The sequence below is a fragment of the Alosa alosa genome, chromosome 24 (genome assembly GCF_017589495.1).
Source record: "Alosa alosa isolate M-15738 ecotype Scorff River chromosome 24, AALO_Geno_1.1, whole genome shotgun sequence".
In the NCBI taxonomy this organism is placed as follows: Eukaryota; Metazoa; Chordata; class Actinopteri; order Clupeiformes; family Clupeidae; genus Alosa; species Alosa alosa.
The window spans coordinates 27,054,753-27,069,564 of NC_063212.1; the positions used below are offsets into that span (position 1 = coordinate 27,054,753).

At 48.6% G+C, this 14,812-nt stretch overlaps 1 protein-coding gene across 1 annotated transcript in view; it reads right to left on the reverse strand.

Moving 5' to 3' along the window:
* Nucleotides 1-14,812, reverse strand: part of rap1gds1 (RAP1, GTP-GDP dissociation stimulator 1) — a 55,360-nt gene that overhangs the window by 23,758 nt on the left and 16,790 nt on the right. The window contains exons 5-7 of the mRNA XM_048236089.1: nt 9,598-9,744; nt 5,063-5,191; nt 1,347-1,472 (exon numbers count right to left, since the gene is read on the reverse strand). Coding sequence (XP_048092046.1) covers nt 1,347-1,472; nt 5,063-5,191; nt 9,598-9,744 — 402 coding nt within the window. The remainder of the gene's footprint in view (nt 1-1,346; nt 1,473-5,062; nt 5,192-9,597; nt 9,745-14,812) is intronic.

Consider the following 14,812-nt stretch of genomic DNA (forward strand, 5'->3'; position numbering starts at 1 on the left):
GTGGAAGGGTATTAAAATTCAGAGTTTTGGCAGTTCACAAATTACAACATATCAAAAAAAGCTTCACAATTTTAGTATCAGAAGCATATTGGCATCATGTATATGTCCAATAAATGCCAACTTTCACATGAATCGATCAACCGCTAAACTAGGAGGAGTGGACATGCGTTTAAAATTGATCATGTCCATGCAATGCACAAAATCCCCACTCCCTCACTTCCTGTGGGCGTGGCTAATGGCAGTTAATACAAGCTGAAAGTATGTGCCAACCACTGCCTCAATCACCTAAGGGGCTTACTGAGTCCCTGGGCCACACGGGGCCAAGCTCTTGTACCTAACTGTTCGGCGCGTGACACCTGATGTGTGTGCCAAATTTCAAGACTTTTCACCCATCTTAACCACCTCAAAAAGGAAAACGCTCTGAGACAAAGTTAATATAATAATAATAATAATAATAATAATAATCCTTACAAAACAATAGGGCCTTGCGGTGCTCGGCCCTAACACTCGTGAATAATTTGTTAAATCACATGCAGAGGAGGAGGAGTGGGCTCGTTACGAGAGAGAGTGGGCGGGGCGAGGAAAGGCTGGGCGCGGAGTAAAAGTGCAGCTCAATGAAATTATTTTATCTTATCTTTAATTTAAATAGTAGGCCTACAACATAGATCATCAATGTGTGGTGACCAGTTTTGATTTCGCGGGTGCCCAGCCACAGATTAGTCAACGATGGAAAACACTGAAGGTGTAAAAATTAAAAATATTTAGCAGCACACGCTATGCTTGACTTAATCGACGCCATTTTTTATGCCTCAATGATTTTTGGCGCCGAGGTCATCGACACGTCTTCTGCGTTGTCCCCCTCCTCCTACATTTCAACTAGTGTAACATTAAATTTTTCAATGTGACGTTGTTTAATAATCTTCTAGTAAGAAAAGGAAACATAATAATAAACTAGGCCTACGGACCAGTGATCATCTGAGCATAATCTTAACACAATATTGCATTTTTATCTTTTTTTAATATAAATTGACACTCTGACACACCTTATGTGCAATTTTGGGAACTCTATGATGAATAGAACTGAAATAGATGACGATCGTAAACTCATGAAAACGCACAATCTGGACATTTTATCTGGACATTTTATCACAACTCGGCATTCCCAACAATGTGATGATCTGACTAATCCACAATCCAGCATTCCCAACAATGTGATGATGTGGATTATCCACAAGTGCTCATTCCCAACAATGTGATGGATAATCCACAGGTGCACGGGGGCACACACAGAGATTGTTTGGCACACAAACACAAACACACAAACAAACACAAACACACAAACTCACCGTTCTCAGCCAGAGGTGCGAGCACCTCAAAGATCATCTCCTTCCTCTCGTGTTCCATCTGCTTCCTGAAGAGCTGCACCAGCTCCTGTGCAATAGGTGTGGACGCAAACTGCTCCTTACTCGACTCTAAACACACACATTACAGCAGGGTTAGGGAGGTGTGTCGGTGTGTGTGTGTTTTGTAAACAACAAAAATGTTGCACAATGCTGTAACTCAAAGTCGATGACTGTAGAGAAAAATATGTATTTTTCACCAACTTCATTGTGTTGAAATACCTATTCGTTTAGCTCAGTGTAATTTTTAGAAAACAGCCACAGTAGCAGATTCTTGTGTAAAAGTTGTTTTCTTCAATTCTATGACAGTCTAGCCTACATTTGCTTCCAGGGCTAGTCTAGCAACTCTCCGTTGGCTTGTGAGCTCGAAAAATTAAACTTCTATCAGGCCAACCAAATCGTGTATAGAGTCGTTAGGCCAAAGTCAAAGTCAAAGTCAGCTTTATTGTCAATTTCTTCACATGTTCCAGACATACAAAGAGATCGAAATTACGTTTCTCACTATCCCACGGTGAAGACAAGACATATTTTACCAATTTAAGTCCACAGACAAACATAACATTCAAGTAAACAAAAAAGTAAGTAAATAAGTAAATAAGAGGGCACATATAATAATGAAAAAAATAAGAGCAGCAAAATTTGGTTGAAATTGTGCATAGACAATCAATAAAATACTAGTGCAAAGTCAGGCCAATAAAAGGCTTGGGTAGTTCTGTTTGACCTAAGTAAGAAAGAAAGTGGCATAGTGGTGCAAGTTATGTAAGAGCAGCAGAAGTGTTGTGTTTTCAGGACAACAACAACAAGTTGTAAAGTGTACAAGTGTGCAAGTGGAGTAGTGCAGGCGGCCATTGTGGGTCCAATGTCCAGGATGTCATGTAGCTGAGGGTGGAGGGGAGAGGAGGAGAGAGTTCAGCATCCTTACAGCTTGGTGTATGAAGCTGTTGGTGAGTCTGGTAGTGCGGGAGCGCAGGCTTCTGTACCTCTTCCCAGAGGGCAGTAGATCAAACAAATTGTGAGCGGGTGACTTGCATCACTCACAATTTTGGTCGCCCTATGGGTGAGGTGGGTGGTGTAAATGTCCTTCAGAGAGGGGAGTGAAGCACCAATAATCCTTCCAGCTGTGTTCACTATGCGCTGCAGGGCTTCCTGTTGTATTCGTGCAGCTTCCACCCCACACAGCGATACAGCTGGAGAGGATGCTCTCAATGCATCTCAGTGCCTCGGTAGAATGTGGTCATGATGGCTAGTGGAGCACTTGCTCGCCTGAGTTTCCGCAGGAAGTACAGGCGGCGCTGAGCTCTCTTCGCCAGTGATGCAGTGTTGGTGGTCCAGGAGAGGTCTTCGCTGATGTGCACCCCAGGAATTTGGTGCTGCTCGCTCTCTCCACCACAGCACCGCCGATGGTCAGTGGCAGGTGTTGGGTGTGACCTCCGGAAGTCAACAACAATCTCTTTGGTCTTGCTGACGCTCAGCAGGAGGTTGTCCCTGCACCACACGGGTCAGATGGTCGACCTCCAACCTGTATTGAGTCTCGTCGCCCTTGGTGATGAGACCCACCAGAGTTCATCTTAGGCGGGCTTAACATAATGATTGATGGCAGAGTTGCAACGGTTTGGCTTAAATTCCCTGCTACTTGAAAACAAAGAAGATGGATGTTGCTGTTGGCCAACAGTGTGACACAAGGTAAGCTTGTTTTAAGATGGCAAAAGTTTGAACTAGCCAACTAGCGGCTGGTGGAAAACGCATGGGACTCAGCTTGTCCTATTATGCGTGCAGAGGGAATTTGAAAGACAACCGATTATCCCCCCCGGACTGAGCACTGCGACGGTGAGTGCCCAGACCCTACATTTTAATGTGGGTCTGGCTCGTCAGGCTAATGACAGTCACTTAGCCTCGTGAGACCATCCTGATCTCGCGAGCTTCAGATTCCCACTCGCAGATCAGTCTGGCATCTCTCCGATAGAGAACATTTGGAGCAGTTTGCCAAACGAACGGCCAATCAGCGTTGGTTTTGAGGCGGGTTTAGGTGTGACGCAACAAGAAGCTACTGTTCAATCTTAGCAACATGGCAATGTCCACGGATGAGCATACTGTAGCTATCGCTGAAGTTTTATCCAAATATTCGAGTATTCCTGGGGAAGCTAGGAAGCTAGCAGACATATTCGAGTATTCCTGGGGAAGCTAGGAAGCTAGCAGACATATTCGAGTATTCCTGGGGAAGCTAGGAAGCTAGCAGACATATTCGAGTATTCCTGGGGAAGCTAGGAAGCTAGCAGACATCCTCCACGGCCATTTCCAGTAAGTGTTGGCCCTGAATCTTAGTTACTTAACGAGAAGGAATATGCTTTCTTCAGAAGTGTAGTCTACCATGAAAACTGGAATCCATGCATTTCCACAGAATTATTTTTGGAATCTAATCCCTATGTCATACCTGTTCATTCATACTCGTCACTCGACTTATCGTGACTAAATTCAAAATGGCAGTGAACGGTAAACTTCCTCAAGGTACTATCTGTATAAATTGTCTTGTAAATAAACTACCAGTGCTTTTTCAAAGTTTTCAATGTCTCGTTTTAAATGTCAAGGCCCTCGAAGTCTACCAATGAAGTATAGAGCTACTTTGAGCCTGAATAAATGGTGTAAAAACAGTGATTTATTTGCATGGCTAGGCGATGCCCGAGGCACCCCATCGAAAAAACTGTTGGTAGCATATTTTAACTAGCGCCAGCTTTCTGAGTGCAGGGGACAAGCCGAGATGAGCTATGAGACATACGTTCACACTCGGTATCATGTTTCAACACACTTTAGGTCAATATCACACTCACACACAATTCTCCTTTAAGATTGCAGATGATACAACTGTTGTCGGCCTTATTACCAATAACAATAAGTGAAATGGGCGCATTGTAGAGAGTGCTGTAAGCAGGGCTCCATACTAATGGTTGCCCGGTTGCCCTTGGCCAGATTTGGTTGGCTTTGGCACCCAAAACCTCATGCCTGGCTAACAAGCTGGCAACCACTTTGAAAAGTTAACTTTGAGCCCTGGCTTTAAGTGTCCGGAGTTTTGAGTCATCTGATTGGCTTCTCTGATCGGCCTTCAGAGTGCTCCGGTCAAACTATTTTGAGTGAATATCAGCTGATAATGATCGACGGCCGATTGATTGGAGCATCCCTATCACAAACCAAATAATTCGGCCAATTGATTGGAGCATCCCTATCACAAACCAAATCATTCTTGTGACGACCGATTGATTGGAGCATCCCTATCACAAACCAAATCATTCTTATGACGGCCGATTGATTGGAGCATCCCTATCACAAACCAAATCATTCGGCCGATTGATTGGAGCATCGCTATCACAAACCAAATCATTCGGCCGATTGATTGGAGCATCGCTATAACAAACCAAATCATTCTTGTGCTTGGGAGTCTTTGGGATGTGCACAAACTGGTTTTACGTAGATTGCAACTGTGTTGACTAAGCAAGCCAAATGCAAAAGACGAGCAAAGTACTGCTCCATTTCTACAATAATAGATAGTGTAGTAGTGTATCCACTGTGTGTGTGTGTGTGTGTGTGTGTGTGTGTAAGACTCATCAAGCTTTGTGTGTGTGTGTGTGTGTGTGTGTGTGTGTGTGTGTGGGTGGGTGGGAGAGACTCACCGAGCTCTGCTAGGTTTCCAAAGGCGATGAGGCACATCTCTGTGAGGGGGGTGTTGTCGGTGTGTTGCCCCAGGAGCTTGACCAGAGTGGGGATGACCCCCATATTAATCAGCTGAGCCTGAAGAGAGTCTGGGGGGGGGGGGGGGGAGAGGGAGGGAGGAGAGGGAGGGAGGGGAGAGAGGGAGGAGGTGGGGAGAGAGGGAGGGAGGTGGGGAGAGAGGGAGAGAGAGGGAGGTGGGGAGAGAGGGAGGGAGGTGGGGAGAGAGGGGAGGGAGGTGGGGAGAGAGGGAGAGAGAGGGGGTGGGGAGAGAGAGAGGGGGGGGGGGAGAGAGAGAGGGAGGAGGGGGAGGGGGGAGAGAGGGAGGTGGGAGGGAGGGTGGGAGGTGGGGGGAGGGAGGAGGTGGGGGAGGGAGGTGGGGAGGTGGGGGAGAGAGGGGGAGGTGGGGGAGAGAGGAGGGGAGAGAGAGGAGGTGGGGAGAGAGGGGGGAGGTGGGGGGGAGGGAGAGAGGAGGTGGGGGAGAGGGAGAGAGGTGGGAGGAGGGGAGAGGAGGGGGAGGAGGGAGGAGGGAGGAGGGGGGGAGAGAGGGGAGGGTGGGGGGGGGAGAGAGAGGGAGGTGGGGGGGAGAGGAGAGAGGAGGAGGGGGGGAGGGGGAGAGGTGGGGGAGAGAGAGAGGGAGGTGGGGGAGAGAGGAGAGAGGGAGGTGGGGAGAGAGGGAGAGAGAGGGAGGTGGGGAGAGAGGGAGAGAGAAAAGAAGAGTGCTGGTCATTCTCTCCACTCCTCTAACCACTTGTGTTTGTGGAACGTGGTCAATTGGCCAACCTGCCCCAGTAAAGGCTGAATGGACTCCATATTAACACCTGACGCACACATCACAACACACCTGTCACTCACTCACATCACAACACACCTGTCACTCACTCACATCACAACACACCTGTCACTCACTCACATCACAACACACCTGTCACTCACTCACATCCCACAACACACCTGTCACTCACTGCATCACAACACACCTGTCACATCACATCACAACACACCTGTCACTCCCACGCCACTGTCACTCACTGCATCACAACACACCTGTCCCATCAAGATCACAACATACCTGTCACTCACTCACTTCACAACACACCTGTCACTCACTCGCATCACAATACACCTGTCACATCACATCACAATACACCTGTCACTCACTCACATCACAACACACCTGTCACTCACTCACATCACAACACACCTGCCCCACTCGCATCACAACATACCTGTCAATCACTCTCACATCACAACACACCTGTCACATCACAACACACCTGTCACTCACTCTCTCCTCACAATTCAAACCTGACAGCCTACTACACAACAAACCTGACACACTCACATCACAACACACCTGTCACTCACTCACATCACAACACACCTGTCACTCACTCACATCACAACACACCTGTCACTCACTCACATCACAACACACCTGTCACTCACTCACATCACAACACACCTGTCCCACTCACATTACAGGAGGAGGAGAATGAAGAGGAAGAGGAAGAGGATGAAGGGTGTAAGGAGGGCGGGAGGAACAGGATTAGGCCAATAGGAATGGACGAGGCCTTCAACCAGAATAGTGGAGGTTACGCAGAACCAGACGCAGAACCAGATGTACAGTGTTAGTGTGGAGAACCAGACGTATAGTGTGGAGAACCAGACGTATAGTGTTAGTGTGGAGAACCAGAAGTATAGTGTGGAGAACCAGACGTATAGTGTTAGTGTGGAGAACCAGACGTATAGTGTGGAGAACAAGACGTATAGTGTGGAGAACCAGACATATAGTGTTAGTGTGGAGAACCAGACGTACAGTGTGGAGAACCAGACGTACAGAAGTACAGTGTGGAGAACCAGACGTACAGTGTGGAGAACCAGACGTACAGTGTTAGTGTGGGGAACTGATGGAATAGGCTGTGTGGAGAATTTGATGCAGCAGCACTGAGCTTCCTCTCCTTTAGATCTCCGAGCAGACCAGGTCACAGCGCCCCCGGTGGCTCCCCCACAGCACTACAGTCCCAGCAGCATTACTCCAGTGCCAATACATTACCATCAGGCAGAGCCCTGGGCAGCCCCTTCTTAACGCTAATACATTACCATCAGGCAGAGCCCTGGGCAGCCCCTTCTTAATGCAATAATGCTGTGGACCCCAGTCTAGATCCAACCACTGCCCAGTGCTTGCTTCCTGAGGTGGTGTCTGTGTGTGTGAGTGAGAGAGAGAGGTAGTGCATGTGTGTGAGGTGTGTGTGTGTGTGTGTGAGTGAGAGAGAGAGGTAGTGCATGTGTGTGAGGTGTGTGTGTGTGTGTGAGTGAGAGAGAGAGGTAGTGCATGTGTGTGAGGTGTGTCTGTGTGTGTGAGTGAGAGAGAGAGGTAGTGCATGTGTGTGAGGTGTGTGTGTGAGTAAGAGAGAGAGGTAGTGCATGTGTGTGAGGTGTCTCTGTGTGTGAGTGAAAGAGAGAGGTAGTGCATGTGTGTGCGGTGTGTCTGTGTGTGTGAGTGAGAGAGAGGTGGTATGTGTGTGTGTGTGTTTGAGTGAGAGGTGGTATGTGTGTGTCTGTGTGTTTGAGTAAGAGGTGGTATGTGTGTGCGTGTGTTTGAGTGAGAGGTGTTATGTGTGTGCGTGTGTTTGTGTGTTTGAGTGAGAGGTGGTATGTGTGTGTGTGTGTGTGTGTGTGTGTGTGTGTGTGTTTGAGTGAGAGGTGGTATGTGTGTGTGTGTTTGAGTGAGAGGTGGTATGTGTGTGTGTGTGTGTGTGTGTTTGTGTTTGAGTGAGAGGTGGTATGTGTGTGTGTGTGTGTGTTTGAGTGAGAGGTGGTATTTGTGCGTGAGAGATGGAAGATCAAGAAGGAAGACAATGATCTCTATTACACCATATATATATATACACACACACACACACACACACACTACACTACACACACACCAGATTGACTAGTGGAGGAGTTGTCACCTCACACACCAACAATCAGTTTTGATCAGAAGCAGAGTACCCGAAACACATCACACCTGACCAGAGAGACAGAGAAAGAGACAGAGAAAAACAGAGAGAGAGAGAGAGAGAGAGAGAGAGAGAGAGAGAGAGAGAGAGAGAGAGAGAGAGAGAGAGAGAGATGGAAGCACTCCTTGGGGAAGGTGAAAGAAAGAAGAGGTTGTAAGCCCATGGAGGGGACCAAACCAGCAGAACATTAACTGGACACTGAGCCCTGACGACCAGAACACGGACCCCAGAGGACCAGAACTCTGAGCCCTGAGGACCAGAACACTGACCCCTGAGGACCAGAACTCTGAGCCCTGAGGACCAGAACTCTGAGCCCTGAGGACCAGAACTTTGAGGACTAGAACACTGAGCCTAGCCTAGAAATCTAGACGCGCCCCTAGCGGCAGCGAATTACATTTGCTGCCAGGGCTAGTCTAGCAACTCTCGCTGGCTTGTGAGCTCCAGAAATATAAACTTAATCAGGCCAATGAAATCGTATAGAGCAGAGTTAAGCCGGGCTTTTAACATAATGATTGATGGCAGAGTTGCAAACGGTTTGGCTTGAATTCCCTGCTACTTGAAAAACAAATAAGATGGATGTTGCTGCTGGCAAACAGTGTGACACGAGATAAGCTTTATTAAGTTGGCAAACGCTTGAACTAGCCAACTAGCTCCGCTGGTGGGAAACGATGGGACTCATAGCTGCCGCCGCTGTCCCATATGCGCAGAGGAATTCCAGAAAAGACAACTGATTATCCCCCTCCCGGACTGAGCACTGCGAACGGTGAGTGCCCAGACCCTACATTTTAATGTGGGTCTGGCTTGTCAGGCTACACTGAGCCCTGAGGACCAGAACTTTGAAGACCAGAACATTAACTGGACTCTTGAGGATCAGAACTTTGAGGACCAGAACATTAACTGGACTCTGAGACCTGAGGACCAGAACACTGACTACGACCATCTAGAGCCACCAGTGACATAAGGGAACATGGGGACACACCGCAAACACAGCTGCAGAACCTCACAGAAGAATCGGCAGCTGAAGAACCTATAACTGGGGTGGTGGTGGTGGTGTGTGTGTGTGTGTGTGTGTGTGTGTGTGTGTGTGTGTGTGTGGGGAGTGGGGGTTCTAATTTCCAACAGCTGTGTAGAAAGAGACCATTACCACAGACATGAAATTAGATCACACCAATTAATGATAGACCCAGACAAAGAGAGGAAAGGGGGAGAGAACGAGAGAGAAAGAGAGAGAAAGAGAGAGAACGAGAGAGAAAGAGAGAGAAAGAGAGAGTAAGAGAGAGAAAGAGAGAGTGCCAGAAAGACAGAAAGATAGATGTGCCTATTAGCAGAACCCCAAGTGTCATTTTATCATTTCAGATTGGGGGTAAAATCATAGTAACAGAGCGAGTGGTGGGGGGGGTGTTAGTGATCATAACCCTTGTTGCTATAGTTCATCAGTAGTTCAGAGCGAGAGAGACGTAAACGAGGGTCGGTGGTCAGGGGTCAGTTATTACCATTCTCATTGCTATAGTTCATCAGCATGCCACACAACACAGTCAGGAGTTTCCCGGTGGGGGGGTCAGTGCTGGGGGCCAGTCTCACTATGAGCTCATAGGCCCTCTCAGCGCCCCCCGCTGCCTCCACCGCACTCCGACCCTCCTCTGCAAAACAACAACAACAACAACAAACAAACAAACAAACAACAACACAGCAGGCGTGAGCAGAGGGCATTACATGTGGGGGGTAATAAGGGCAATAAGGGGAAGAGAGGAGAGAGAGGGGGATGGAGAGGGATGAAGAGGAGTGAGAGAAAAAAAGAGGATGAGGGATGAAGAGAGGGGGAGAGAGGGAGATAAAGAGAGGAGTAAAGGAGAGATGGAGAGAGGGATGGAGAGAGGGGGAAAGGAGAGAGGGATAGAGAGAGGGGGGAAGGAGAGAGGTAGACACAGAAGTGCTGTCAAATGACAAATCAACCTAGAAATCATAGAGGGGAAAAACATCAGGGTCAAAATAACCCAACAATAAAGCACAGGATAAAACACTAGCAACAGGCTGAAAACACATAATAATAATAATAATAATAATAATAATAATAATAATAATAATAATAATAATAATAATAATAATAATAACAATAATGATAGTTCAGAATTAATAGCATGTTATAGTCATGTAATGACAACATCCTTTAGCATCTCACATAGTCATCAGAGACATGCTGAACACACACACACACACACACACACACACACACACACACACACACATCCCAGAGCCAAAAACGACAAGCACCAAAAAGAAAGAAAGAAACAAACTGTCTCATGAAGATGTCTAGTGCCCTTCACACACACACACACACACACACACACTTTGCCTCCCTCTAGGTAGCTGCACTCAACACATACAGGCACTCATCAACAAGCAGAAACACCACAGCCAGCTCCACACTCACACACACACACACACAACCCCACAGAGACTCATTAGAGAGCTTCCCTAACAGACTCACTATAAAGACAGCTGTGCGCACACACACACACACACAAACACACACTCACACACACACAGCAGGTGACGTGTTTCAAGCCTGTAGCGGTTTCTCCCCACAGGGGAGCATGTGCAGACACCACTTCACTCTTAGGAGTGTGTGTGTGTGTGTGTGTGTGTGTGTGTGTGTGTGTGTGAGTGTGTGTGTGTGTGTGAGAGAGGGTGTGTGTGTGTGTGTGTGAGTGACCCATGAGACAGCATCTGAGAGAGAACATTTGACTGTCACACATGGTTTGCATGTGTTCTGTGTGTGAGAGAGAGAGAGTGGAGTGGAGTGTGTGTGAGAGAGAGAGAGAGTGTGTGTGAGTGAGAGAGAGAGAGAGAGTGTGAGGAGTGTGTGTGAGAGAGAGAGAGTGTGTGTGTGAGTGAGAGAGAGAGAGTGTGAGTGGAGTGTGTGTGTGAGAGAGAGAGAGTGTGTCTTATCAGAAACCACAGAGGACTCTATCTGTGATAGTTAAGCAAACACACTGGCCAGCTGAAACATGGAGACTCACCCCCAACACCAGCTGAGACCGCTGACGTTTGAGTAAGGCCCCATTCAGACCCCATACGTTTGAGTAAGGCCCATTTAACGTTTGAGTAAGGCCCCATTCAGACCCCATACGTTTGAGTAAGGCCCATTTAACGTTTGAGTAAGGCCCATTCAGACCCCATACGTTTGAGTAAGGCCCCATTCAGACCCCATACGTTTGAGTAAGGCCCATTTAACGTTTGTGTAAGGCCCCATTCAGACCCCATACGTTTGAGTAAGGCCCATTCAGACCCCATACGTTTGAGTAAGGCCCCATTCAGACCCCATACGTTTGAGTAAGGCCCATTTAACGTTTGTGTAAGGCCCCATTCAGATTTATACGTTTGAGTAAGGCCCATTTAACGCTTGTAAGGCCCCATTCAGACCCCATACGCTTAGGCCCCATTCAGCGCTTTTGAGTAAGGCCCCCATTCAGACCCCATATACGTTTGAGTAAGGCCCATTTCTGCACGTTTGTGTAAGGCCCCATCAGACCCACACGTTTGAGTAAGGGGCCCATTCAGACCCATACGTTTGAGTAAAGGCCCCATTTTTGAGTAAGGCCCATTTGCGCTTTGTGTAAGGCCCCATTCAGACCCCATACGCTTGGAGTAAGGCCCATTCAGACCCCATACGTTTGAGTAAGGCCCATTTAACGTTTGTGTAAGGCCCCATTCAGACCCCATACGTTTGAGTAAGGCCCATTCAGACCCCATACGTTTGAGTAAGGCCCCATTCAGACCCCATACGTTTGAGTAAGGCCCATTCAGACCCCATACGTTTGAGTAAGGCCCCATTCAGACCGCAGACGTGGCAGCTGCGTGTCCATTTTCATTTCGGTGGCCACATTAGAGGTCAGAGGTTAGAGGTCAGAGGTTAAAAACTCTCCCAACCCTCACAGCACTGGGTGATTAAACACTCTCCCAAACCCTCACAGGTGGGGTGTAGTTTAAAGTTTGAGAGTGGGGTGTAGGGAGGTGTAATTTAAGTAAATGGGGTGTAGGGAGGTGTAGTTTAAGTAAATGGGGTTTAGGGAGGTGTAGTTTAACTGGGGTTTGTCTAGCACTACGCACACATCTAGCAGACAGCGCTGGCCCGGTTGATACGCCCCGGTGGCCCATGTCAGTGTGGTAAGCTGAGTGGTGAGAGGTGCTGTCCACTCCCACAGGCCTGCTGAGCGGTGCCAGTGTGGGTGGAGGTTTGGTGGTGCCAGTGTGGGTGGAGGTCTGGTGGTGCCAGTGTGGGTGGAGGTCTGGTGGTGCCAGTGTGATGCAGTGAGGGTGGAGGTCTGGTGGTGCCAATGTGGGTGGAGGTCTGGTGGTGCCAGTATGGGTGGAGGTCTGGTGGTGCCAGTGTGATGCAGTGTGGGTGGAGGTTTGGTGGTGCCAATGTGGGTGGAGGTCTGATGGTGTCAATGTGGGTGGAGGTCTGATGGTGTCAGTGTGGGTGGAGGTTTGGTAGTGCCAGTGTGGTGCCAGTGTGGGTGGAGGTCTGGTGGTGCCAATGTGGGTGGAGGTCTGGTGGTGCCAGTGTGGGTGGAGGTCTGGTGGTGCCAGTGTGGCCTCACTTTAAGATTAAAGTCTTACGGTCAGTCGAGGGATCCGTGGAGGTGTGTGTGGCATGGCCACGTGTGTGTGTGTGTGTGTGTGTGTGTGTGCGTGTGTGGTGTGCGTGTGTGCATGCACTTATGTTAGAACTCCATTTCCTGGTCCTACTGACATCACTGGATTAGAATGCAGGTCAAGTTCTTCCTGGTGTCAAAGGTCATCTGAACAGGAAGGTGTTGGGAGTGGACATGGAAAAACCCAAGATGCCACTTCCTGTTTTGGACCACAACTGAACTACAGCCGAGACCTAGAGCCGTCCCGGAACTCCATGTTAAAGTTGACTGTTACTTAGCAAAACATGTTAAAGTTCTGGAACTCCACGTTAAAGTTCTGGAACTCCACGTTAAAGTTGGCTGTTACTTAGCAGACACTTTTATCCAAAGCAACACGGACTTGGGGGGTTGAAACCGGGTCGACGGAATGTCAGACAGTGGCAGTTCCGCTTCTCCACCACACGTGGAGACCGCCGGGCAGCGTGACTTACTGATGTCATATGAGGTCATAACACGGGGTATTATGGGTGCGCTGTGGTCTGATTGGTGCAGTGGCATTGTGGGAAGACCAGCGTGCAGCGGTGAGAGTGGATAATGGACCAATGAGGAGGAGGAGATGCTGATGAGGTCACAGGGAGGATGATGATGCTTATGATGAAGAGGAGGAGGAGGATGCTTATGATGAAGAGGAGGAGGAGGCTGCTTATGATGAAGAGGAGGAAGATGATGCTTATGATGAAGAGGAGGAGGATGATGCTTATGATGAAGAGGAGGAGGATGATGCTTATGATGAGACCACTGCCCACCTCCTACACACACACACACACACAGACCACTGCCCACCTCCTACACACACACACACACACACACCACCTCCACAAACACACACACACACACACACACACAGACCACTGCCCACCTCCTACACACACACACACACACACACACACACACACACACTTGAAGTGAACTTGTGATTCAGTCTGTGTGCATCTGTGTGTGTGTGGGAGGATGCTTCAGAGTCAGACAGTCAGAGTGAGTGAAGGGTTCTAGAATTCTTGATTTGATTCCAAAAATCAGAACGGCAGAAAGAGAACAGTAGAGTAAGAGAGATGCCCTCCCTCCAGCCAATCCCACGCCAGCCAATCCCTGCCCTCCAGCCAATCCCACGCCAGCAAATCCCATGCCAGCCAATCCCTGACTCTTAAAGCTGAGAGCAATTCCTCAGTTGGTGAGTATACAGTCTGACATCTTTACACAAAGGCTTGCGTCTCTCTCACACACACACACACACACACACACACACACACACAAGGGTGCACACACACACACACAAGGGCACACACACACACACACACACACAGCTCTCTCGGACTCAGTAACCCGTGCGCGTGGACCCATGAGCTTACACACATTCCAGAAGCTTCCCCCGTGTCCTCGTGGAGCTCCTGAAGGCTGCAGAATCTGACCGGCCGCACATTCCACACAGTCATCTGCCAGCAGCATGAGTAACGGCCCTCTCTCCACACACACACACACACACACACACACACACACACACGAAGCGGACGTTCCCCATCCTGTCCAGTCCTCTTTCTCTCTCTCTCTCTCTCTCTCTCTCTACAGGTGCACAAAAAGGCGGCACATTACTCAGTGTAAAAACGACTTCTCTCTCACTCTACTGATCTCCCATTCATCACTCCCCATCAATCCAACCTCTGCTCCCTCATCCTAGTCACCTTACACAGCCGAGAATAAAGCGCACACAAGCGCACCTACGCCTGCACACACACTGCGCCTGCGCACACACACACACACACACACACAGAGTAGAATGGCATCATGGGACGAGAAGGAGGCGGGACTGAAAGCGTCAATCAATGTCAGAAGTTCCTATGACTGTCAAGCTGGATTTAATGAAGGGTGTGTGTGTCTGTGCCTGTCTCTGTGTCTGTGTCTGTGTGTGCCTGTGCGTTTCATCTAGGGATGTTAACCGGTAGCCGTTTAACCGGTGGTTGACCGAATCAACGTTGACCGGTTAAAATTTTCTCAAAAAAAAAAAAAAACAACA